Here is a 26,547-nt window from a genome sequence, read left to right on the forward strand (position 1 = left end):
TAGATAGATACATCTATGAGTGCTATAATAGCAGTAGCTGCTGATACATCGATACATCTATGAGTGCTATAATAGCAGTAGCTGCTGATAGATAGATACATCTATGAGTGCTATAATAGCAGTAGCTGCTGATAGATAGATACATCTATGAGTGCTATAATAGCAGTAGCTGCTGATAGATAGATACATCTATGAGTGTTATAATAGCAGTAGCTGCTGACAGTTAGATACATCTATGAGTGCTGTAATAGCAGTACCTGCTGATATATAGATACATCTATGAGTGCTGTAATAGCAGTAGCTGCTGATATATAGATACATCTATGAGTGCTGTAATAGCAGTAGCTGCTGATATATAGATACATCTATGAGTGCTGTAATAGCAGTACCTGCTGATATATAGATACATCTATGAGTGCTATAATAGCAGTACCTGCTGATATATAGATACATCTATGAGTGCTATAATAGCAGAAGCTGCTGATAGATAGATACATCTACGAGTGCTATAATAGCAGTAGCTGCTGATATATAGATACATCTACGAGTGCTGTAATAGCAGTACCTGCTGATATATAGATACATCTATGAGTGCTGTAATAGCAGTACCTGCTGATATATAGATACATCTATGAGTGCTATAATAGCAGTACCTGCTGATAGTTAGATACATCTATGAGTGCTATAATAGCAGTAGCTGCTGATAGTTAGATACATCTATGAGTGCTATAATAGCAGTAGCTGCTGATAGATAGATACATCTATGAGTGCTATAATAGCAGTACCTGCTGATATATAGATACATCTATGAGTGCTATAATAGCAGTAGCTGCTGATAGTTAGATACATCTATGAGTGCTATAATAGCAGTAGCTGCTGATAGATAGATACATCTATGAGTGCTGTAATAGCAGTAGCTGCTGATAGTTAGATACATCTATGAGTGCTATAATAGCAGTAGCTGCTGATAGTTAGATACATCTATGAGTGCTATAATAGCAGTAGCTGCTGATAGATAGATACATCTATGAGTGCTATAATAGCAGTAGCTGCTGATAGATAGATACATCTATGAGTGCTATAATAGCAGTAGCTGCTGATAGATAGATACATCTATGAGTGCTGTAATAGCAGTAGCTGCTGATAGATAGATACATCTACGAGTGCTGTAATAGCAGTAGCTGCTGATAGATAGATACATCTATGAGTGCTATAATAGCAGTAGCTGCTGATAGATAGATACATCTATGAGTGCTGTAATAGCAGTAGCTGCTGATAGATAGATACATCTATGAGTGCTATAATAGCAGTAGCTGCTGATAGATAGATACATCTATGAGTGCTGTAATAGCAGTAGCTGCTGATAGATAGATACATCTACGAGTGCTATAATAGCAGTAGCTGCTGATAGATAGATACATCTATGAGTGCTGTAATAGCAGTAGCTGCTGATAGATAGATACATCTACGAGTGCTATAATAGCAGTAGCTGCTGATAGATAGATACATCTATGAGTGCTATAATAGCAGTAGCTGCTGATAGATAGATACATCTATGAGTGCTATAATAGCAGTAGCTGCTGATAGATAGATACATCTATGAGTGCTGTAATAGCAGTAGCTGCTGATAGATAGATACATCTATGAGTGCTATAATAGCAGTAGCTGCTGATAGATAGATACATCTATGAGTGCTATAATAGCAGTAGCTGCTGATAGATAGATACATCTATGAGTGCTATAATAGCAGTAGCTGCTGATAGATAGATACATCTATGAGTGCTATAATAGCAGCAGCTGCTGATAGATAGATACATCTACGAGTGCTATAATAGCAGTAGCTGCTGATAGATAGATACATCTATGAGTGCTATAATAGCAGTAGCTGCTGATAGATAGATACATCTACGAGTGCTATAATAGCAGCAGCTGCTGATAGATAGATACATCTACGAGTGCTATAATAGCAGTAGCTGCTGATAGATAGATACATCTACGAGTGCTATAATAGCAGTAGCTGCTGATAGATAGATACATCTATGAGTGCTATAATAGCAGCAGCTGCTGATAGATAGATACATCTATGAGTGCTATAATAGCAGTAGCTGCTGATAGATAGATACATCTATGAGTGCTATAATAGCAGTAGCTGCTGATAGATAGATACATCTACGAGTGCTATAATAGCAGCAGCTGCTGATAGATAGATACATCTACGAGTGCTATAATAGCAGTAGCTGCTGATAGATAGATACATCTACGAGTGCTATAATAGCAGTAGCTGCTGATAGATAGATACATCTATGAGTGCTATAATAGCAGCAGCTGCTGATAGATAGATACATCTATGAGTGCTGTAATAGCAGTAGCTGCTGATAGATAGATACATCTATGAGTGCTATAATAGCAGCAGCTGCTGATAGATAGATACATCTATGAGTGCTATAATAGCAGCAGCTGCTGAAAGATAGATACATCTATGAGTGTGTAATAGCAGTAGCTGCTGATAGATAGATACATCTACGAGTGCTATAATAGCAGTAGCTGCTGATAGATAGATACATCTATGAGTGCTGTTATAGCAGTAGCTGCTGATAGATAGATACATCTACGAGTGCTATAATAGCAGTAGCTGCTGATAGATAGATACATCTATGAGTGCTATAATAGCAGTAGCTGCTGATAGATAGATACATCTATGAGTGCTATAATAGCAGTAGCTGCTGATAGATAGATACATCTATGAGTGCTATAATAGCAGTAGCTGCTGATAGATAGATACATCTATGAGTGCTGTAATAGCAGTAGCTGCTGATAGATAGATACATCTATGAGTGCTATAATAGCAGTAGCTGCTGATAGATAGATACATCTATGAGTGCTGTAATAGCAGTAGCTGCTAATAGATAGATACATCTATGAGTGCTGTAATAGCAGTAGCTGCTGATAGATAGATACATCTATGAGTGCTATAATAGCAGTAGCTGCTGATAGATAGATACATCTATGAGTGCTGTAATAGCAGTAGCTGCTGATAGATAGATACATCTATGAGTGCTGTAATAGCAGTAGCTGCTGATAGATAGATACATCTATGAGTGCTATAATAGCAGTAGCTGCTGATAGATAGATACATCTATGAGTGCTGTAATAGCAGTAGCTGCTGATAGATAGATACATCTATGAGTGCTATAATAGCAGTAGGTGCTGATAGATAGATACATCTATGAGTGCTATAATAGCAGTAGCTGCTGATAGATAGATACATCTATGAGTGCTATAATAGCAGTAGCTGCTGATAGATAGATACATCTATGAGTGCTATAATAGCAGTAGCTGCTGATAGATAGATACATCTACGAGTGCTATAATAGCAGTAGCTGCTGATAGATAGATACATCTATGAGTGCTATAATAGCAGTAGCTGCTGATAGATAGATACATCTATGAGTGCTGTAATAGCAGTAGCTGCTGATAGATAGATACATCTATGAGTGCTATAATAGCAGTAGCTGCTGATAGATAGATACATCTATGAGTGCTGTAATAGCAGTAGCTGCTGATAGATAGATACATCTATGAGTGCTATAATAGCAGTAGCTGCTGATAGATAGATACATCTATGAGTGCTGTAATAGCAGTAGCTGCTGATAGATAGATACATCTATGAGTGCTATAATAGCAGTAGCTGCTGATAGATAGATACATCTATGAGTGCTGTAATAGCAGTAGTTGCTGATAGATAGATACATCTATGAGTGCTATAATAGCAGTAGCTGCTGATAGATAGATACAAATATGAGTGCTATAATAGCAGTAGCTGCTGATATATAGATACATCTATGAGTGTGTAGCGGTTACCGCTGGATGCATACAATCGCCTTGCACCGGCCAGACTCGCCTCTCCCGGGCATGCCCGGACTCACTGTTCCCGGGCACGCCCGAACCTCCCGGGCATGCCCGCTCTTGCCTTTCCAGGGCTTGCCCAGAGCGTCCGGGCATGCCCGCTATCGCCTTTCCAGGGCTCGCCCAGAGTGTCCGGGCATGCCCGCTATCGCCTTTCCAGGGCTCGCCCAGAGCGTCCGGGCATGCCCGCTATCGCCTTTCCAGGGCTCGCCCAGAGCGTCCGGGCATGCCCGCTATCGCCTTTCCAGGGCTCGCCCAGAGCGCCCGGGCATGCCCGCTCTCGCCTTTCCAGGGCTCGCCCAGAGCGTCCGGGCATGCCCGCTCTCGCCTTTCCAGGGCTCGCCCAGAGCGTCCGGGCATGCCCGCTATCGCCTTTCCAGGGCTCGCCCAGAGCGTCCGGGCATGCCCGCTATCGCCTTTCCAGGGCTCGCCCAGAGCGCCCGGGCATGCCCGCTATCGCCTTTCCAGGGTTCGCCCAGAGCGTCCGGGCATGCCCGCTCTCGCCTTTCCAGTGCTCGTCCAGAGCGCCCGGGCACGCCCAGCCTCGACTTGCCAGGCCGCAGCCAAACACGCCCGGGCAGGTCCAGACTCGCCTTTCCAAGGCTCGCCCTTGACACCCTGGCATGCCCGGTCTCGGTTTTCCCGGGCAAACTTCCCGACATAAATGTGTATATATATTGCTGCCCGATAAACTGGCTTTTGTCAGAATGCCTGAGCTGTTTTGTTTCAATAAAGCAACTCGGACGAATTCCATCTTTGGTCGCGTCAATTCTTTCGACTCGCGTTGGAGCGCAGCTCCTTCACTGGTGACCTACCGACATGGACACGGCAGTGACTCTTAAACTGCCTACCTTCTGGGAGGCTCACGCGGCTGTTTGGTTCGCCCAGGCGGACTCCCAGTTCGCCCTGCGAGGCATCACTGCGGACGACACCCGCTTCCACCACGTCGTGGCAGCGCTCGGTTCCGCCACCGCGGCCCGCACCCTGAGCCTCGTCGAGCACCCGCCGGCTGCCGACAAGTATGACGCGCTGAAGACGCTCCTCCTCGACGCTTTCGCCCTCTCACCGGCGGCACGCGCACGGCGCCTGCTCGACCTGCCCGAGCTCGGCGACACGCGCCCGTCCGAGCGCATGGACTATATGCTCTCGTTGCTCGGTGAGCACTCTCCGGATTTTCTGTTCCGCGAGTTGTTCCTTCGCCAGCTGCCTCACCCGGTACGCCTCGCCCTGGCTGGCACGTAGATCACCGATCCCCGCGCCCTCGCCAGGGAAGCCGATAAGATCTCCTCGGCGGGCCAACACATCGGCGCGGCTACCTGGAGCCTGCCGCCGTCCGAGGCGATGCCGAGTGCCCTGCGCGGTTTGAGGCCGAACTGCCGTTGAAACTGGTGGCCGCCACGCCGCACCGACCGCTTCCGACACGACGGCCGGGGCCTCCACCTGACCAGGCGTGGTGTTATTACCACGCCAGGTTCGGACACAAGGCTCGGACGTGCCGACCCCCGTGCACTTTCGGCAAGTCGGGAAACGGCCGGCCCGGCGTTCATTCCCAGCCATGAGCGCCGGCCACTCGGGCAACTTGCTTTTTATTCGGGACAAAGCGTCCGGGCGGCGTTTCCTTTGTGACACCGGCGCCCAACTGAGCGTCATACCCGCCTCCGAGCAGTAGAGGCGGGACGCCGTTTGCGGCCCCTCTTTGGTCGCTGCTAATGGCTCGGCCATACGCACTTTCAGCCCGCGCAACGTCACCCTCTGCTTCAGCAGCCAGCGCTTTCAGTGGACCTTTGTGACCGCCTGCGTCCCCATGGCTTTGCTGGGTGCCGACTTCCTCTGCGCGCACGGGCTGCTGGTCGACGTCAAACGTCGTCGCCTTGTCAACGCCGAGACCTTCAGCTCCCTGGCGTGCACGATGAGCAGCTCCGCGCCGACCGAACTGGCGTGCGCCCTCCCGACGGCGAACGAGTTCGCTCGCCTGCTCGCGGAATTTCCGGCCCTCACACGGCTGACGTTTTCGGCCGTCGCAGTGCGGCATGGGATCAACAACAACAACATGCATTTTAAGGCCATTTTGCCTGCGAGAGCGGGGGTTAGCCTTGCGGTCCCCATGACAATCTTCTCCATTTTGCCCTATTTTCTGCATCTCTCCTTGTTAACCCCCTTACCCGCATTTCTTCTTCCACCATCTTTAGCCAAGTCTTTCTCGGTCTTCCCCGTCCTCTACTTCCTTCTACATCAATTTCCATCAGTCTTCTCAACCAGTCACTTTCATCCTTCCTCAACACATGACCAAACCATCTCAGCCTGTTCCTCTTCACAGCATCAATCACAGGCAATATTCCCATCATCTTTCGCAATTCATCATTTGTCTTCCTCTCTCTCAACGATACTCCGCACATCCATCGAACCATTCGCATTTCCACCCTTTCCAGCCTTTGTTGCTGCTCTACGTTCATTACCCATGTCTCGCTCCCATAAATCATAACACTTCTCACACATGCAGCATACACCTTTCCCTTCAGCTTCAGCGACACTCTCCTCCTCATCAGCACGCCACTCAGTTCCCGAAACTTCTTCCATGCACATCTCACTCGAGCAACCGTTGCCGAGTCTGATCCACCTTCTCCATTCAGCATGTCTCCGAGGTAGCAAAATGTTTTCACCCCTTCCAGCTTCACGCCGTCTCCAAGATCCAACTCAACATTTCCTCCATCTGCAGCTCCCTCTGTGCACACCTTACATTTGAATGTAGCTGCCACACTGGTAAATGACCCTCTCAGACCACTACATTTTTGATGAACCCACTCAGCGCACATTGTACATTGAATGGAGTTCACTCCGACACCCTTCCTGCACACAGCACACGGCCACTTCCCAGTTCTTTCCACCTCACCACATGCTTTACCACTTGCCATCACCTTCGTCTTTCCGATATCCACCTTCAGACCTTTTGTCTCCATACATTCCTTCCACTTGTTCATCTTTTCCTTCAGTCCATCCATACTTTCCGCAATCAACACCAGATCATCTGCATACAACAACTCCCACGGTAAACCCTCCTTTACGTTCTGAGCCAGCACCTCCATCACAGCTACAAATAGTAGTGGACTTAGTACTGACCCCTGATGCACTCCCACCTTCACCTCAAACTCACCACTGTTCCCGTCCTTCGTCCTTACAGCTGTGCGCGCTCTTTTGTACATTGCCATCACTACTCTGATCAACCATTCCTCCACTCCTAACTTCCTCAATGCCCATGTCAATACTTTGCGTGGAACCCTATCGAATGCTTTCTCCAGATCAACAAACCCAAAAAACAATTTCTTCCTCTTCTCCATGTACTTCTCCTGCAACTGCCTCACAATGAAAAGCGCATCTGTCGTTCCTCTCCCTGGCATAAATCCAAACTGCATTTCGTCGATCTTCACTTTCTTCCTTATCCTCCTCTCCAACACCCTTTCCAATACCTTCATTCCATGCTCCAATAACTTTATCGCTCGGTACGAGCCACACTCCAGAGGGTCACCTTTCCCCTTGTATAGAGGGACGAGGGTACTCAGTTCCCAATCCACTGGAATGCGGCCTTCTTTCACCACCAGATTACAGATCTCTGTCATTCTCTTCACACCCCAACTTCCTGCTGCCTTCAACATATCTCCCACAACTCCCGTCGGCCCTCCCGCTTTTCCACTCTTCATTGCTGTTATCGCTTGCTCAACTTCCTTCTCAGTTATCTTCTCTGCCGGTCCTAAAACTGGGTTACTCTCTATGTTGCCATCCCATTCATTCTCTGTATTCAACAGCATTTCCATATATCTTTTCCATCTTCCTTTAATTCCATCCGGGTCGACAACGATTTGTCCCACTTCATCCTTCAAGCAACTCACCCCCATCACGTCACACCTCTCTTTCGCTATGTGCTTTGTAATCCTGAATACTGCTTTCTGACCCTCTTCTGAATCCAAGCATTCTCCGAACATTTTCCTACATGCCTCCTGCGCCTTTGCTACCTCTTTCTTTGCAGCCTTCCTGGCTGCCTTATAACTTTCATGCTCTGCTGTTTCTGCTCCCGTACCCTTCGCCTACTGCCACTCCTTGAACTTCTTCCTCTTCTCGTCAATCCTCTTTCCAACTTCATCATCCCACCACCATGTTTCCGAGTGCCTCGGTGGTCCTTTTGTCCATCCACATACCTCACAAATGGCTCCCAACAGACCAGCTTTCATTGACATCCAACCACTTTCAAGCTCAACCACATCATCCTCTACCCTACTCAGCCTCTCTTTTAATGCCTCCCTTACTGTCACCTCTTTCAACCTCCACACCTTCATTCTTGGTTGGTACTTCACCCGCCGAGCTCTCCTCGCACCTTTCATTTTTATGTCGCAGACAACCAAGTGGTGCTGTGAAACAGCCTCCTTCCCCGGGATCACCTTTGTGTCCCGGAGGTGCCCCCTATCTCGTCTCCGCACCATCAGGTAGTCAACGGTTGTCGTCGACCCACCTGACGTGTATGTAACAAGCTTATTATCCTCTTTCTGGAACTGAGTATTACAAATCAACAAATCAGCTCCATCAGCAAACTCCAAAATCCTTTCACCTTCTCCATTTCTCACACCATATCCGTAACCCCCATGAACTCCCTCAAAACCATCCATACTCCTTCCCACATGTCCATTCAGGTCTCCTCCCACCACAACAACCTCTTCATCTTTCACGTTTTCCATCAGCTTCTCTATCGCACACCAGAACTTGTCCTTCTCTTCATTGCTTCGACCAACCTGCGGAGCATATCCCGAGATGACGTTCACCAAGAGCTTTCCAATCATCATTTTCACCATCATCAACCTATCACTCACTCTAGTCACACTCACCACACTGTCTACAAACTCCTCAGAAAACAGGACACCAACACCATTCACGCCCTCCGGGCACACCCGCCACACAAACTTGCATTTCTGTCCCTGCCCACCCCCACCACCCCCACACCACCTCCCTTCCATCCTGCCCCCCGCACACAACACATGTCCACCCTTCCCCTGACCAACACCTCCACCACCCCTCCCGATCTCCCCGTCATCGTCCCTACACTCCACGTCCCAAACCTCAGAAACCGATCTCCACCCCGGGCCGCACCCTGCCAATATGTAGTTGCAATTGTCATGGTTCTCTTTTTGAGGCAATGTTTCCTATGCCGCGGCATGGGATCGAACACCACATACCCACTACGGGCCCGCCGGTCTTCGCCAGGGCCCGCCGCCTCGACCCGGCCAAGCTCGCCGTGGCAAAGGCCGAGTTCGACGCGTTGGAGCACCTCGGCATCGTGCGGCGCTCCAATAGCGCGTGGGCCTCACCACTGCACATCGTGCCAAAGCCGGGGGGCGGATGGCGCCCGTGTGGCGACTACCGCCGCCTCAACGACGCTACCACCCCCGACAGGTACCCGATCCTGCACATCCAGGACTTTTCCGCCCGTTTGGCGGGACGGGTCATATTTTCTAAAATTGACCTGATACGGGGATACCACCAGGTACCTGTCCGGGCGGCCGACGTCCCGAAGACGGCCGTCATCATGCCGTTCGGCCTGTTTGAATTTTTGAGGATGCCGTTTGGCCTCAAGAACGCGGCCCAGGCGTTCCAGCGCTTAATGGACGGCGTGCTGCGCAACCTGCCATTTCTTTTTTTTTATCTGGACGACATCCTCGTCGCCAGCACGTCCCGCGCCGAGCACCTCCTCCACCTCCGAACACTGTTCGGTCGCCTCAGCGAGCACGGCTTAATTGTCAACCCGGCCAAATGCCACTTCGGCACGACGACCGTTGACTTTTTGGGCCACCGCATCACCAAGACCGGGGCCGTGCCGCTGCCGACCAAGGTCAAGGCCATCACCACGTTCCCGCGTCCCCGTTCCATCAAGGCCCTACAAGAGTTCCTCGGCATGGTGAATTTTTATCACCGATTCGTGCCCCGCGCTGCTCAGCTCATGCGGCCCCTTTACGAGGCCCTCCGGGGCAAGCCGGCCAAGCATGACATCGTTTGGTCCGCGGCCATGGACGCGGCCTTCGCGAGCGCAAAACAGGCCCTCGCCGACGCAACGCTGCTGGCTCACCCGGTGCTCAACGCGCCCATCGCCCTCATTACGGACGCCTCCAACTACGCGGTGGGCGCCATCCATGAACAATGGGTGGACGGGGTTTGGCAACCACTCGCTTTTTTCAGCCGGCAGCTCCGGCCGAACGAGTTAAAATACAGCACGTTCGACCGCGAGCTGCTCAGTCTATTCCTGGCCATTCGCCATTTCCGACACCTCCTGGAGGGCCGCCCGTTCACGGCTTTCGTCGACCACAAGCCGTTGGTCTACGCAATGGCCAAAGTCACGGAGCCGTGGTCGGCCCGCCAGCAGCGCCACCTCTCCGCCGTGTCAGAATTCACCACGGACATCCGGCACGTCGCCGGCAAAGACAACGCTGTGGCCGACTGTCTTTCTCGGGCCAGCGCGAACGCGGTCCACCTCGGCGTGGACTTCGCGCTCATGGCGGCCGACCAGACCACCGACACCTCGGTGCAGGCCCTCCGGGCGGCGGACACGGGCCTCCGCCTGGCCGACATCCCCTTCGCGGGCACCGTCCTGCTCTGCGACGTCTCCCAGGGCCAGCCTCGCCCCATCGTGCCCGTTTCCTGGCAGCGCCGCATCTTCGCCTCCATCCACGGCCTTTCTCACCCGGGCTGGAAAGCTTCTCAGAAGCTGGTGTCGGCGCGTTTCGTCTGGCACGGCCTTCGACGGAACGTCCACGACTGGGCCAACGCCTGCACGGCCTGCCAGCGGGCCAAGGTCCACCGCCACACCCAGGCCCCGCTGGCACCTTTCACTGTGCCTGCACGGCGTTTCTACCACGTCCACGTGGACCTGGTGGGTCCCCTGCCCCCATCGCGGGGGTTCACCCACCTGCTCACCATGGTGGACAGGACCACCAGGTGGCCGGAGGCCGTGCCCCTCACCTCCACTACCACCGCCGACGTGGCGCAGGCGTTCATCGCCACCTGGGTCGCGCGCTTCGGCGCACCGGCGGACATCTCGTCCGACCGCGGCCCACAGTTCACGTCCGAACTTTGGGGCGCGGTCGCCCGCTCGTTGGGGGTCACGCTGCACCGCACCACGGCCTACCACCCCCAAGCCAACGGGTTGTGCGAGCGGTTTCACCGCTCCATGAAGGCCGCACTCATGGCCGGCCTTCAGGACGACGGTTGGACCGACCGGCTGCCGTGGGTCCTTTTGGGCCTCCGCACGGCCCCCAAGGAGGACCTCCGGGCGTCCGCCGCCGAGCTCGTCTACGGCCAGCCGCTCCGCGTCCCGGGCGAGTTCGTGCCCGACGCTACTAGTCCCTGGTCCGCCGCACACCAGCGCTCGGACCTCCAGGAGGCCGCCCGCCGATTTGCCCCCGTGCCATCGTCCCGCCACGGTGGCCCCCAGTCCTACGTCCCCCCGGCGCTTCGCACAGCGGAGTACGTCTTTGTGCGTCATGACGCGCACCGGGGGCCACTCCGGCCGCCGTACGACGGGCCCTTCCGGGTCCTGCGACGGGGCGACAAGTCCTTTGTCGTCGACGTTGGCGGCCGGTCGGACCGGATCTCTGTGGACCGACTCAAACCGGCGCACATGGACGTCGACCGACCACCACGGTTGGCCCTTCCTCCGCGGCGAGGCCGCCCCCCGTCCACAGTTCCCCCCGCTCGACCACCCACCACCACATCGGACCCCTCCCAACGACCCTCCAGGGGTCGCTTCGGCCGGGTCATCCGGACCCCCCTTAAATTGACCCTGCCGGTGCAGGTCGATTCTGGAGGGGCGTGTGTAGCGGTTACCGCTGGATGCACACAATCGCCTTGCACCGGCCAGAACACGGCCAGACGCGCCTCTCCAGGGCATGCCCGGACTCACTGTTCCCGGGCACGCCCGAACCTCCCGGGCACGCCCGGTCTCGTCTTTCCCGGGCATGCCCGCTCTCGCCTTTCCAGGGCTCGCCCAGAGCGTCCGGGCATGCCCGCTATCGCCTTTCCAGGGCTCGCGCAGAGCGTCCGGGCATGCCCGCTATCGCCTTTGCAGGGCACGCCCAGAGCGTCCGGGCATGCCCGCTATCGCCTTTCCAGGGCTCGCCCAGAGCGCCCGGGCACGCCCAGCCTCGACTTGCCAGGCCGCAGCCAAACACGCCCGGGCAGGTCCAGACTCGCCTTTCCAAGGCTCGCCCTTGATACCCGGGCATGCCCGGTATAGCTTTTGCCGGGCAAACTTCCCGACATAAATGTGTATATATATTGCTGCCCGATAAACGGGCTTTTGGTCAGAATACCTGAGCTGTTTTGTTTCAATAAAGCAACTCGGACGAATTCCGTCTTTGGTCGCGTCAATTCTTTCGACTCGCGTAGTCGCGTTGGAGCGCAGCTCCTTCAATAGTATACTATTAGTTAACACTGATACTATTAGTATCAGTGCGTACATACGAAGGTTTACTAGTGTAGAAATCGTAACATGATTCAACACACACACACACACACACACACACACACACACACACACACACACACACACACACACACACACACACACACACACACACACACACACACACACACACACACACACACACACACACACACACACACACACACACACACACACACACACACACACACACACACACACACACACACACACACACACACACACACCCTGCAAAGCACCAGGATAGAAGTTTATAGCTGCACCACGTCATTTCCTGTTCACTTTCTCAACTTGACGAACCAGTTTAGTATTTCTCCCTGAAATTATTGCGAATCCTCTGGGTGAGTGCAAGTAAAGATTAATTAATCGATTGTCAGTAAAAGGGGAATATTTTTTATTTTCACTCCTGGACGTCGAGGACCGCTCGTTTCCGGTCTAACGTCTTGTCGTCCATACTGGTGTAAATAAACAACATGGACGTCGTGCGTGTGTCCTGCCGGTGTTTGTTGCAGGTTCTATGTTGTGGAAACTCTGGGAGGTGTTAGCTGGTGTGTGTCGACGGTTAGTGGCGGGGTCGGGGGTCGAAGATGGGCCGCGCTTGTGACGAGCAGCACGACTGGGTCCGGCCTGGAAGTCCCGGAGACGATGGTTGAAACGCAACGTGTCGCGGTCAGGTGTGGTGAAGCTCACACGTTATGCTAACTGTGCTCCTCCCTTGACAGAGGCTCCAGGTTCGCTCTCTCGCGGAGTTCGTCCCCGTGTTTAACATCCCGAATGTCGCGCTTCCTAATCGCTTTCGAATCTTTGTCTAAAGCGGTTGCAAGCGGGGCAGGTGTTTTTTGGGAGAAATTCCCACCAGAGGTCGCCCGCATCCCCGGCCTGGTGTCTTCCGCGAAAAGCCCGAGTTCCTTGGCGAAGGCTCTGAGTTTCATGGAAAGCAATGTTGTCAAGAGGGAAGTGAAGGAGAGCGAAGAGCTGCTTGAGCGACACCTGGGTAATGATGTCCGGACCACCAAAGAGGCACCTGCTGCACCTGCTGCACCTGCCACCAATGGGAGGACCAATGATGTAAGTACTCACAAGGAGGATTTCGGCATCCCTTACTTTGATGAGGATATTGACACCACTTGTAATGACGGTGGACAAACCATTGCACCTCCATGTCACACCAAGCAAGCAACCCACGTCGAAAGGACAGAATCCTCCGACGGACATGACACGTAAGGATGCCATTGTCGTCGAGAAAACCGACGCCGGCCCATCTCTGAACTCCCAGCGCTCTACGTCATCACGCCTCCGTCCGAAGCCCGTCACGACCACTCGCGACAGGAAAGGTCGGATCGAGGCAGATCCTGGACACGTGCAGCGAGGGATCACGGATCGCCTGCTCTTGCCGGTCACATCGGTACAATCCATGGTGAGTGGCTGGGCCAGCAAGCTGAAGGAACAGAGCGAAGAGAGGTCGGTCCGTGGCATCGCTTTCCAGGTGAAGAAGAAAGGTGACGCCGACTTGGATGAAAAGACACGCCGGCTCAGGTTACAAAGAGAAAAGGTGAGAATTGGCGTCGTGAATATTTCGGTGTTGGAGGATAGGTTTTTATACCTGTCTGTGAACAGGATTCTTGGGAAGAAATACCAGGGGCATAGAAAAGGCCCCTTTATATGAGGGTATGTGCCATATGACAAAGTATAGAAAAGAAGGGACATTCAAAAAAAATATATTGTGTGCATGCTGGACTACCCTTGTGTTCTTAGGAAGAACCAAGTAATGCTCTAGAAAAGTTCATATAAAGGGGTGCCCTGCATCTGGAAAATAAAATACATTTACTTCATGCAGGTGTATGAATCAAATTGGTGTGGAAGTAATCCAGTCCAGTGATCCAAATCCTGTAAGACAACCTTAGACCTTGATTTTTTTTGTTCCGTGAACAAGCATTGGTACATCACGGGTCATGAATGTTGTGGGCAAGTTTCATCAAAATCGTGTGTGTAGTTTTGGAGAAGGGAGCAAGTACCGATTTTGGGGGTCAAAACCCTCCCCCCCCCCCCCCCCCCATAGACACACTCAATGAGCGCAGATTTTGCATTTGTTTTGAAAGCCATTAAATGGACGTATTGGCCGATGTATATTCCAAGTCTCAGATAGTTTCAATGTATAACCTTTGAGATATGAGCGCCAACTCATTTTGGGTGGACAGATGGACAGACAGACAGACAGACGGACTGGACGGACTGGATGGATGAACGGACGGACGGACAGATACCAACGTGAATTCGATTGTTTTCTAAATAAAACTCAAGAATGCATAAACGGACGTTGCTGAAATTTGGAACACATTACCTTGATGTACAAAGCATTTACTTCTGAAATTTGGAACATATTACCTCGATGTACAAAGCATTTACTTCTGAAATTTGGAACATATTACCTCGATGTACAAAGCATTTACTTCTGAAATTTGGAACATATTACCTCGATGTACAAAGCATTTACTTCTGAAATTTGGAACATATTACGTCGATGTACAAAGCATTTACTTCTGAAATTTGGAACATATTACGTCGATGTACAAAGCATTTACTTCTGAAATTTGGAACACATTACCTCGATGTACAAAGCATTTACTTCTGAAATTTGGAACATATTATCTCGATGTACAAAGCATTTACTTCTGAAATTTGGAACATATTACGTCGATGTACAAAGCATTTACTTCTGAAATTTGGAACATATTACCTCGATGTACAAAGCATTTACTTCTGAGATTTGGAATATATTACCTCGATGTACAAAGCATTTACTTCTGAAATTTGGAACATATTACCTCGATGCACAAAGCATTTACTTCTGAAATTTGGAACATAATACCTCGATGTACAAAGCATTTACTTCTGAAATTTGGAACATATTACCTCGATGTACAAAGCATTTACTTCTGAAATTTGGAACATATTACCTCGATGTACAAAGCATTTACTTCTGAAATTTGGAACATATTACCTCGATGTACAAAGCATTTACTTCTGAAATTTGGAACATATTACGTCGATGTACAAAGCATTTACTTCTGAAATTTGGAACATATTACGTCGATGTACAAAGCATTTACTTCTGAAATTTGGAACATACTAGGGCATGCCCGTACTATATCTATATCTAAAATTATATCCCCCCCCTCTATTTACATGAAATGGTTTGGTCCAAAGCGAACAGCTTGCGAGTACGGTGACAATCCCCCCCCCTCTATTTACATGAAATGGTTTGGTCCAAAGCGAACGGCTTGCGGAGTTTGGTAAAGAAATCGCCATAGCGTGCACAAACGCGCAGGAAAGCGAAAGAATCGCAAATTAGTTTTAATTAGTTTTAAAACATAGTTTAACGCCAACATAGCGGCAACATAGTTTGCCAACGTGAAATAAATGAATACGCTCTCAAATGTGCCGTCCGAGGCAGAGTCTGTTCGCCACGTTCGGCACACGTGATAACTCGCTGCTCTCTGATTGGTTGAATCGTTTTTTGGACATAGCTCGGTAACTACTTGTCCGATTAATATGAAACCTTGAAAAGGCACATCCTCGGGTCCCCAGCAATATACCTGGCAAGTTTCAAGTATATCGGACCCGTGGTTGTCGAGAAACAGCGGTCACAGACAAACACACAGACATACACACACACACACACACACAGAGATTACTGGAATTATAGATAGATTACGTCGATGTACAAAGCATTTACTTCTGAAATTTGGAACACATTACCTCGATGTACAAAGCATTTACTTCTGAAATTTGGAACATATTACCTCGATGTACAAAGCATTTACTTCTGAAATTTGGAACATATTACGTCGATGTACAAAGCATTTACTTCTGAAATTTGGAACATATTACCTCGATGTACAAAGCATTTACTTCTGAGATTTGGAATATATTACCTCGATGTACAAAGCATTTACTTCTGAAATTTGGAACATATTACCTCGATGCACAAAGCATTTACTTCTGAAATTTGGAACATAATACCTCGATGTACAAAGCATTTACTTCTGAAATTTGGAACATATTACCTCGATGTACAAAGCATTTACTTCTGAAATTTGGAACATATTACCTCGATGCACAAATCATTTACTTCTGAAATTTGGAACATAATACCTCGATGTACAAAGCATTTACTTCTGAAATTTGGAACATATTACCTCGATGTACAAAGCATTTACTTCTGAAATTTGGAACATATTACCTCGATGTACAAAGCATTTACTTCTGAAATTTGGAACATATTACCTCGATGTACAAAGCATTTACTTCTGAGATTTGGAATATATTACCTCGATGTACAAAGCATTTACTTCTGAAATTTGGAACATATTACCTCGATGTACAAAGCATTTACTTCTGAAATTTGGAACATATTACGTCGATGCACAAAGCATTTACTTCTGAAATTTGGAACATAATACCTCGATGTACAAAGCATTTACTTCTGAAATTTGGAACATATTACGTCGATGCACAAAGCATTTACTTCTGAAATTTGGAACATATTACCTCGATGTACAAAGCATTTACTTCTGAAATTTGGAACATATTACGTCGATGCACAAAGCATTTACTTCTGAAATTTGGAACACTAGCCCTAGCCCTAGGGCATGCCCGTACTATATATATATCTAAAATTATATCCCCCCCCTCTATTTACATGAAATGGTTTGGTTCATTCGCAAAGCCAAAGCGAACGGCTTGCGAGTACGGTGACAATCCCCCCCCTCTATTTACATGAAATGGTTTGGTCCAAAGCGAACGGCTTGCGAGTACGGTGACAATCCCCCCCCCTCTATTTACATGAAATGGTTTGGTCCAAAGCGAACGGCTTGCGAGTACGGTGACAATCCCCCCCCTCTATTTACATGAAATGGTTTGGTCCAAAGCGAACGGCTTGCGGAGTTTGGTAAAGAAATCGCCATAGCGTGCACAAACGCGCAGGAAAGCGAAAGAATCGCAAATTAGTTTTAATTAGTTTTAAAACATAGTTTAACGCCAACATAGTTTGCCAACGTGAAATAAATGAATACGCTCTCAAATGTGCCGTCCGAGGCAGAGTCTGTTCGGCACGTTCGGCACACGTGATAGCTCGCTGCTCTCTGATTGGTTGAATCGTTTTTTGGACATAGCTCGGTAACTACTTCTCCGATTAATATGAAACCTTGAAAAGGCACATCCTCAGGTCCCCAGCAATATACCTGGCAAGTTTAAAGTATATCGGACCCGTGGTTGTCGAGAAACAGCGGCCACAGACACACAGACATATACACACACACATACACACACACACACAGAGATTACTGGAATTATAGATAGATAATACCTCGATGTACAAAGCATTTACTTCTGAAATTTGGAACATATTACCTCGATGTACAAAGCATTTACTTCTGAAATTTGGAACATATTACCTCGATGTACAAAGCATTTACTTCTGAAATTTGGAACATATTACGTCGATGCACAAAGCATTTACTTCTGAAATTTGGAACATAATACCTCGATGTACAAAGCATTTACTTCTGAAATTTGGAACATATTACCTCGATGTACAAAGCATTTACTTCTGAAATTTGGAACATATTACCTCGATGTACAAAGGATTTACTTCTGAAATTTGGAACATATTACCTCGATCTACAAAGCATTTACTTCTGAAATTTGGAACATATTACCTCGATGTACAAAGCATTTACTTCTGAAATTTGGAACATATTACCTCGATGTACAAAGCATTTACTTCTGAAATTTGGAACATATTACCTCGATGTACAAAGCATTTACTTCTGAGATTTGGAACATATTACATTCATGTACAAAGCATTTACTTCTGAAATTGGGAACATATTACCTCGATGTACAAAGCATTTACTTCTGAAATTTGGAACATATTACCTCGATGTACAAAGCATTTACTTCTGAGATTTGGAATATATTACCTCGATGTACAAAGCATTTACTTCTGAAATTTGGAACATATTACCTCGATGTACAAAGCATTTACTTCTGAAATTTGGAACATATTACGTCGATGCACAAAGCATTTACTTCTGAAATTTGGAACATAATACCTCGATGTACAAAGCATTTACTTCTGAAATTTGGAACATATTACCTCGATGTACAAAGCATTTACTTCTGAAATTTGGAACATATTACCTCGATGTACAAAGCATTTACTTCTGAAATTTGGAACATATTACGTCGATGCACAAAGCATTTACTTCTGAAATTTGGAACATAATACCTCGATGTACAAAGCATTTACTTCTGAAATTTGGAACATATTACGTTGATGTACAAAGCATTTACTTCTGAAATTTGGAACATAATACGTCGATGTACAAAGCATTTACTTCTGAAATTTGGAACATATTACGTCGATGTACAAAGCATTTACTTCTGAAATTTGGAACATATTACCTCGATGTACAAAGCATTTACTTCTGAGATTTGGAATATATTACCTCGATGTACAAAGCATTTACTTCTGAAATTTGGAACATATTACCTCGATGTACATAGCATTTACTTCTGAAATTTGGAACATATTACCTCGATGTACATAGCATTTACTTCTGAAATTTGGAACATATTACCTCGATGTTCAAAGCATTTACTTCTGAAATTTGGAACATATTACCTCGATGTACAAAGCATTTACTTCTGAAATTTGGAACATAATACCTCGATGTACAAAGCATTTACTTCTGAAATTTGGAACATATTACCTCGATGTACATAGCATTTACTTCTGAAATTTGGAACATATTACCTCGATGTACAAAGCATTTACTTCTGAAATTTGGAACATATTACCTCGATGTTCAAAGCATTTACTTCTGAAATTTGGAACATATTACCTCGATGTACAAAGCATTTACTTCTGAAATTTAGAACATATTACCTCGATGTACAAAGCATTTACTTCTGAAATTTGGAACATATTACCTCGATGTACAAAGCATTTACTTCTGAAATTTGGAATATATTACCTCGATGTACAAAGCATTTACTTCTGAAATTTGGAACATATTACCTCGATGTACAAAGCATTTACTTCTGAAATTTGGAACATATTACGTCGATGCACAAAGCATTTACTTCTGAAATTTGGAACACTAGCCCTAGCCCTAGATCATGCCCGTACTATATATATATCTAAAATTATATCCCCCCCCCTCTATTTACATGAAATGGTTTGGTCCATTCGCAAAGCCAAAGCGAACGGCTTGCGAGTACGGTGACAATCCCCCCCCTCTATTTACATGAAATGGTTTGGTCCAAAGCGAACGGCTTGCGAGTACGGTGACAATCCCCCCCCTCTATTTACATGAAATGGTTTGGTCCAAAGCGAACGGCTTGCGAGTACGGTGACAATCCCCCCCCTCTATTTACATGAAATGGTTTGGTCCAAAGCGAACGGCTTGCGGAGTTTGGTAAAGAAATCGCCATAGCGTGCACAAACGCGCAGGAAAGCGAAAGAATCGCAAATTCGTTTTAATTAGTTTTAAAACATAGTTTAACGCCAACATAGTTTGCCAATGTGAAATAAATGAATACGCTCTCAAATGTGCCGTCCGAGGCAGAGTCTGTTCGGCACGTTCGGCACACGTGATAGCTCGCTGCTCTCTGATTGGTTGAATCGTTTTTTGGACATAGCTCGGTAACTACTTCTCCGATTAATATGAAACCTTGAAAAGGCACATCCTCAGGTCCCCAGCAATATACCTGGCAAGTTTAAAGTATATCGGACCCGTGGTTGTCGAGAAACAGCGGCCACAGACACACAGACATATACACACACACATACACACACACACACACACAGAGATTACTGGAATTATAGATAGATAATACCTCGATGTACAAAGCATTTACTTCTGAAATTTGGAACATATTACCTCGATGTACAAAGCATTTACTTCTGAAATTTGGAACATAATACCTCGATGTACAAAGCATTTACTTCTGAAATTTGGAACATATTACCTCGATGTACAAAGCATTTACTTCTGAAATTTGGAACATATGACCTCGATGTACAAAGCATTTACTTCTGAAATTTGGAACATATTACGTCGATGCACAAAGCATTTACTTCTGAAATTTGGAACATAATACCTCGATGTACAAAGCATTTACTTCTGAAATTTGGAACATATTACGTCGATGTACAAAGCATTTACTTCTGAAATTTGGAACATATTACCTCGATGTACAAAGCATTTACTTCTGAAATTTGGAACATATTACCTCGATGTTCAAAGCATTTACTTCTGAAATTTGGAACATATTACCTCGATGTACAAAGCATTTACTTCTGAAATTTGGAACATATTACCTCGATGTACAAAGCATTTACTTCTGAAATTTGGAACATATTACCTCGATGTACAAAGCATTTACTTCTGAAATTTGGAATATATTACCTCGATGTACAAAGCATTTACTTCTGAAATTTGGAACATATTACCTCGATGTACAAAGCATTTACTTCTGAAATTTGGAACATATTACCTCGATGTACAAAGCATTTACTTCTGAAATTTGGAACATATTACCTCGATGTACAAAGCATTTACTTCTGAAATTTGGAACATATTACCTCGATGTACAAAGCATTTACTTCTGAAATTTGGAACATATTACCTCGATGTACAAAGCATTTACTTCTGAGATTTGGAAGATATTACATTCATGTACAAAGCATTTACTTCTGAAATTTGGAACATATTACGTCGATGCACAAAGCATTTACTTCTGAAATTTGGAACATAATACCTCGATGTACAAAGCATTTACTTCTGAAATTTGGAACATATTACCTCGATGTACAATGCATTTACTTCTGAAATTTGGAACATATGACCTCGATGTACAAAGCATTTACTTCTGAAATTTGGAACATATTACGTCGATGTACAAAGCATTTACTTCTGAAATTTGGAACATATTACCTCGATGTACAAAGCATTTACTTCTGAGATTTGGAATATATTACCTCGATGTACAAAGCATTTACTTCTGAAATTTGGAACATATTACCTCGATGTACATAGCATTTACTTCTGAAATTTGGAACATATTACCTCGATGTACATAGCATTTACTTCTGAAATTTGGAACATATTACCTCGATGTTCAAAGCATTTACTTCTGAAATTTGGAACATATTACCTCGATGTACAAAGCATTTACTTCTGAAATTTGGAACATAATACCTCGATGTACAAAGCATTTACTTCTGAAATTTGGAACATATTACCTCGATGTACAAAGCATTTACTTCTGAAATTTGGAACATATTACCTCGATGTACAAAGCATTTACTTCTGAAATTTGGAATATATTACCTCGATGTACAAAGCATTTACTTCTGAAATTTGGAACATATTACCTCGATGTACAAAGCATTTACTTCTGAAATTTGGAACATATTACCTCGATGTCCAAAGCATTTACTTCTGAAATTTGGAACATATTACCTCGATGTACAAAGCATTTACTTCTGAAATTTGGAACATATTACCTCGATGTACAAAGCATTTACTTCTGAAATTTGGAACATATTACCTCGATGTACAAAGCATTTACTTCTGAGATTTGGAACATATTACATTCATGTACAAAGCATTTACTTCTGAAATTTGGAACATATTACCTCGATGTACAAAGCATTTACTTCTGAAATTTGGAACATATTACCTCGATGTACAAAGCATTTACTTCTGAAATTTGGAACATATTACCTCGATGTACAAAGCATTTACTTCTGAAATTTGGAACATATTACCTCGATGTACAAAGCATTTACTTCTGAAATTTGGAACATATTACCTCGATGTACAAGCATTTACTTCTGAAATTTGGAACATATTACCTCGATGTACAAAGCATTTACTTCTGAAATTTGGAACATATTACCTCGATGTACAAAGCATTTACTTCTGAAATTTGGAACATATTACCTCGATGTACAAAGCATTTACTTCTGAAATTTGGAACATATTACCTTGATGTACAAAGCATTTACTTCTGAAATTTGGAACATATTACCTTGATGTACAAAGCATTTACTTCTGAAATTTGGAACATATTACGTCGATGTACAAAGCATTTACTTCTGAAATTTGGAACATATTACCTCGATGTACAAAGAAAGCATTTACTTCTGAAATTTGGAACATATTACCTCGATGTACAAAGCATTTACTTCTGAAATTTGGAACATATTACGTCGATGTACAAAGCATTTACTTCTGAAATTTGGAACATAATACGTCGATGTACAAAGCATTTACTTCTGAAATTTGGAACATATTACGTCGATGTACAAAGCATTTACTTCTGAAATTTGGAACATATTACCTCGATGTACAAAGCATTTACTTCTGAAATTTGGAACATATTACCTCGATGTACAAAGCATTTACTTCTGAAATTTGGAATATATTACCTCGATGTACAAAGCATTTACTTCTGAAATTTGGAACATATTACTTCGATGTACAAAGCATTTACTTCTGAAATTTGGAACATATTACCTCTATGTACAAAGCATTTACTTCTGAAATTTGGAACATATTACCTCGATGTACAAAGCATTTACTTCTGAAATTTGGAACATATTACCTCGATGTACAAAGCATTTACTTCTGAAATTTGGAACATATTACCTCGATGTACAAAGCATTTACTTCTGAGATTTGGAACATATTACATTCATGTACAAAGCATTTACTTCTGAAATTTGGAACATATTACCTCGATGTACAAAGCATTTACTTCTGAAATTTGGAACATATTACCTCGATGTACAAAGCATTTACTTCTGAAATTTGGAACATATTACCTCGATGTACAAAGCATTTACTTCTGAAATTTGGAACATATTACCTCGATGTACAAAGCATTTACTTCTGAAATTTGGAACATATTACCTCGATGTACAAGCATTTACTTCTGAAATTTGGAACATATTACCTCGATGTACAAAGCATTTACTTCTGAAATTTGGAACATATTACCTCGATGTACAAAGCATTTACTTCTGAAATTTGGAACATATTACCTCGATGTACAAAGCATTTACTTCTGAAATTTGGAACATATTACCTCGATGTACAAAGCATTTACTTCTGAAATTTGGAACATATTACCTCGATGTACAAAGCATTTACTTCTGAAATTTGGAACATATTACCTCGATGTACAAAGCATTTACTTCTGAAATTTGGAACATAATACCTCGATGTTCAAAGCATTTACTTCTGAAATTTGGAACATATTACCACGATGTACATAGCATTTACTTCTGAAATTTGGAACATATTACCTCGATGTACAAAGCATTTACTTCTGAAATTTGGAACATATTACCTCGATGTTCAAAGCATTTACTTCTGAAATTTGGAACATATTACCTCGATGTACAAAGCATTTACTTCTGAAATTTGGAACATATTACCTCGATGTACAAAGCATTTACTTCTGAAATTTGGAACATATTACCTCGATGTACAAAGCATTTACTTCTGAAATTTGGAATATATTACCTCGATGTACAAAGCATTTACTTCTGAAATTTGGAACATATTACCTCGATGTACAAAGCATTTACTTCTGAAATTTGGAACATATTACCTCGATGTACAAAGCATTTACTTCTGAGATTTGGAACATATTACCTCGATGTACAAAGCATTTACTTCTGAAATTTGGAACATATTACCTCGATGTACAAAGCATTTACTTCTGAAATTTGGAACATATTACCTCGATGTACAAAGCATTTACTTCTGAAATTTGGAACATATTACCTCGATGTACAAAGCATTTACTTCTGAAATTTGGAACATATTACCTCGATGTACAAAGCATTTACTTCTGAAATTTGGAACATATTACCTCGATGTACAAAGCATTTACTTCTGAAATTTGGAACATATTACCTCGATGTACAAGCATTTACTTCTGAAATTTGGAACATATTACCTCGATGTACAAAGCATTTACTTCTGAAATTTGGAACATATTACCTCGATGTACAAAGCATTTACTTCTGAAATTTGGAACATATTACCTCGATGTACAAAGCATTTACTTCTGAGATTTGGAAGATATTACATTCATGTACAAAGCATTTACTTCTGAAATTTGGAACATATTACGTCGATGCACAAAGCATTTACTTCTGAAATTTGGAACATAATACCTCGATGTACAAAGCATTTACTTCTGAAATTTGGAACATATTACCTCGATGTACAAAGCATTTACTTCTGAAATTTGGAACATATTACCTCGATGTACAAAGCATTTACTTCTGAAATTTGGAACATATTACGTCGATGCACAAAGCATTTACTTCTGAAATTTGGAACATAATACCTCGATGTACAAAGCATTTACTTCTGAAATTTGGAACATATTACCTCGATGTACAAAGCATTTACTTCTGAAATTTGGAACATATTACCTCGATGTACAAAGCATTTACTTCTGAAATTTGGAACATATTACCTCGATGTACAAAGCATTTACTTCTGAAATTTGGAACATATGACCTCGATGTACAAAGCATTTACTTCTGAAATTTGGAACATATTACGTCGATGCACAAAGCATTTACTTCTGAAATTTGGAACATAATACCTCGATGTACAAAGCATTTACTTCTGAAATTTGGAACATAATACCTCGATGTACAAAGCATTTACTTCTGAAATTTGGAACATATTACGTCGATGCACAAAGCATTTACTTCTGAAATTTGGAACATATTACCTCGATGTACAAAGCATTTACTTCTGAAATTTGGAACATATTACCTCGATGTACAATGCATTTACTTCTGAAATTTGGAACATATTACCTCGATGTACAAAGCATTTACTTCTGAAATTTGGAACATATTACCTCGATGTACAAAGCATTTACTTCTGAAATTTGGAACATATGACCTCGATGTACAAAGCATTTACTTCTGAAATTTGGAACATATTACCTCGATGTACAAAGCATTTACTTCTGAAATTTGGAACATATTACCTCGATGTACAAAGCATTTACTTCTGAAATTTGGAACATATTACCTCGATGTACAAAGCATTTACTTCTGAAATTTGGAACATATTACCTCGATGTACAAAGCATTTACTTCTGAAATTTGGAACATATTACCTTGATGTACAAAGCATTTACTTCTGAAATTTGGAACATATTACCTTGATGTACAAAGCATTTACTTCTGAAATTTGGAACATATTACGTCGATGTACAAAGCATTTACTTCTGAAATTTGGAACATATTACCTCGATGTACAAAGAAAGCATTTACTTCTGAAATTTGGAACATATTACCTCGATGTACAAAGCATTTACTTCTGAAATTTGGAACATATTACGTCGATGTACAAAGCATTTACTTCTGAAATTTGGAACATAATACGTCGATGTACAAAGCATTTACTTCTGAAATTTGGAACATATTACGTCGATGTACAAAGCATTTACTTCTGAAATTTGGAACATATTACCTCGATGTACAAAGCATTTACTTCTGAGATTTGGAATATATTACCTCGATGTACAAAGCATTTACTTCTGAAATTTGGAACATATTACCTCGATGTACATAGCATTTACTTCTGAAATTTGGAACATATTACCTCGATGTACATAGCATTTACTTCTGAAATTTGGAACATATTACCTCGATGTTCAAAGCATTTACTTCTGAAATTTGGAACATATTACCTCGATGTACAAAGCATTTACTTCTGAAATTTGGAACATAATACCTCGATGTACAAAGCATTTACTTCTGAAATTTGGAACATATTACCTCGATGTACAAAGCATTTACTTCTGAAATTTGGAACATATTACCTCGATGTTCAAAGCATTTACTTCTGAAATTTGGAATATATTACCTCGATGTACAAAGCATTTACTTCTGAAATTTGGAACATATTACCTCGATGTACAAAGCATTTACTTCTGAAATTTGGAACATATTACCTCGATGTACAAAGCATTTACTTCTGAAATTTGGAACATATTACCTCGATGTACAAAGCATTTACTTTTTTTTT

The 26,547-nt window shown here is 44.1% G+C and overlaps 1 protein-coding gene across 1 annotated transcript in view; it reads left to right on the forward strand.

The window, feature by feature from the left end:
- Positions 1-12,825: 12,825 nt before the first annotated feature.
- LOC137437548 (patatin like domain 8, phospholipase A2) overlaps positions 12,826-26,547 on the forward strand; it is a 90,943-nt gene continuing 77,221 nt past the window's right edge. Inside the window, exon 1 of the mRNA XM_068131965.2 lies at positions 12,826-13,955. Within this exon, the coding sequence (XP_067988066.2) occupies positions 13,512-13,955 (444 nt within the window). The 5' untranslated portion in view covers positions 12,826-13,511. The remainder of the gene's footprint in view (positions 13,956-26,547) is intronic.

Source organism: Myxine glutinosa, chromosome 12, assembly GCF_964187855.1.
Source record: "Myxine glutinosa chromosome 12, kmMyxGlut1.1, whole genome shotgun sequence".
NCBI lineage: Eukaryota > Metazoa > Chordata > Myxini > Myxiniformes > Myxinidae > Myxine > Myxine glutinosa.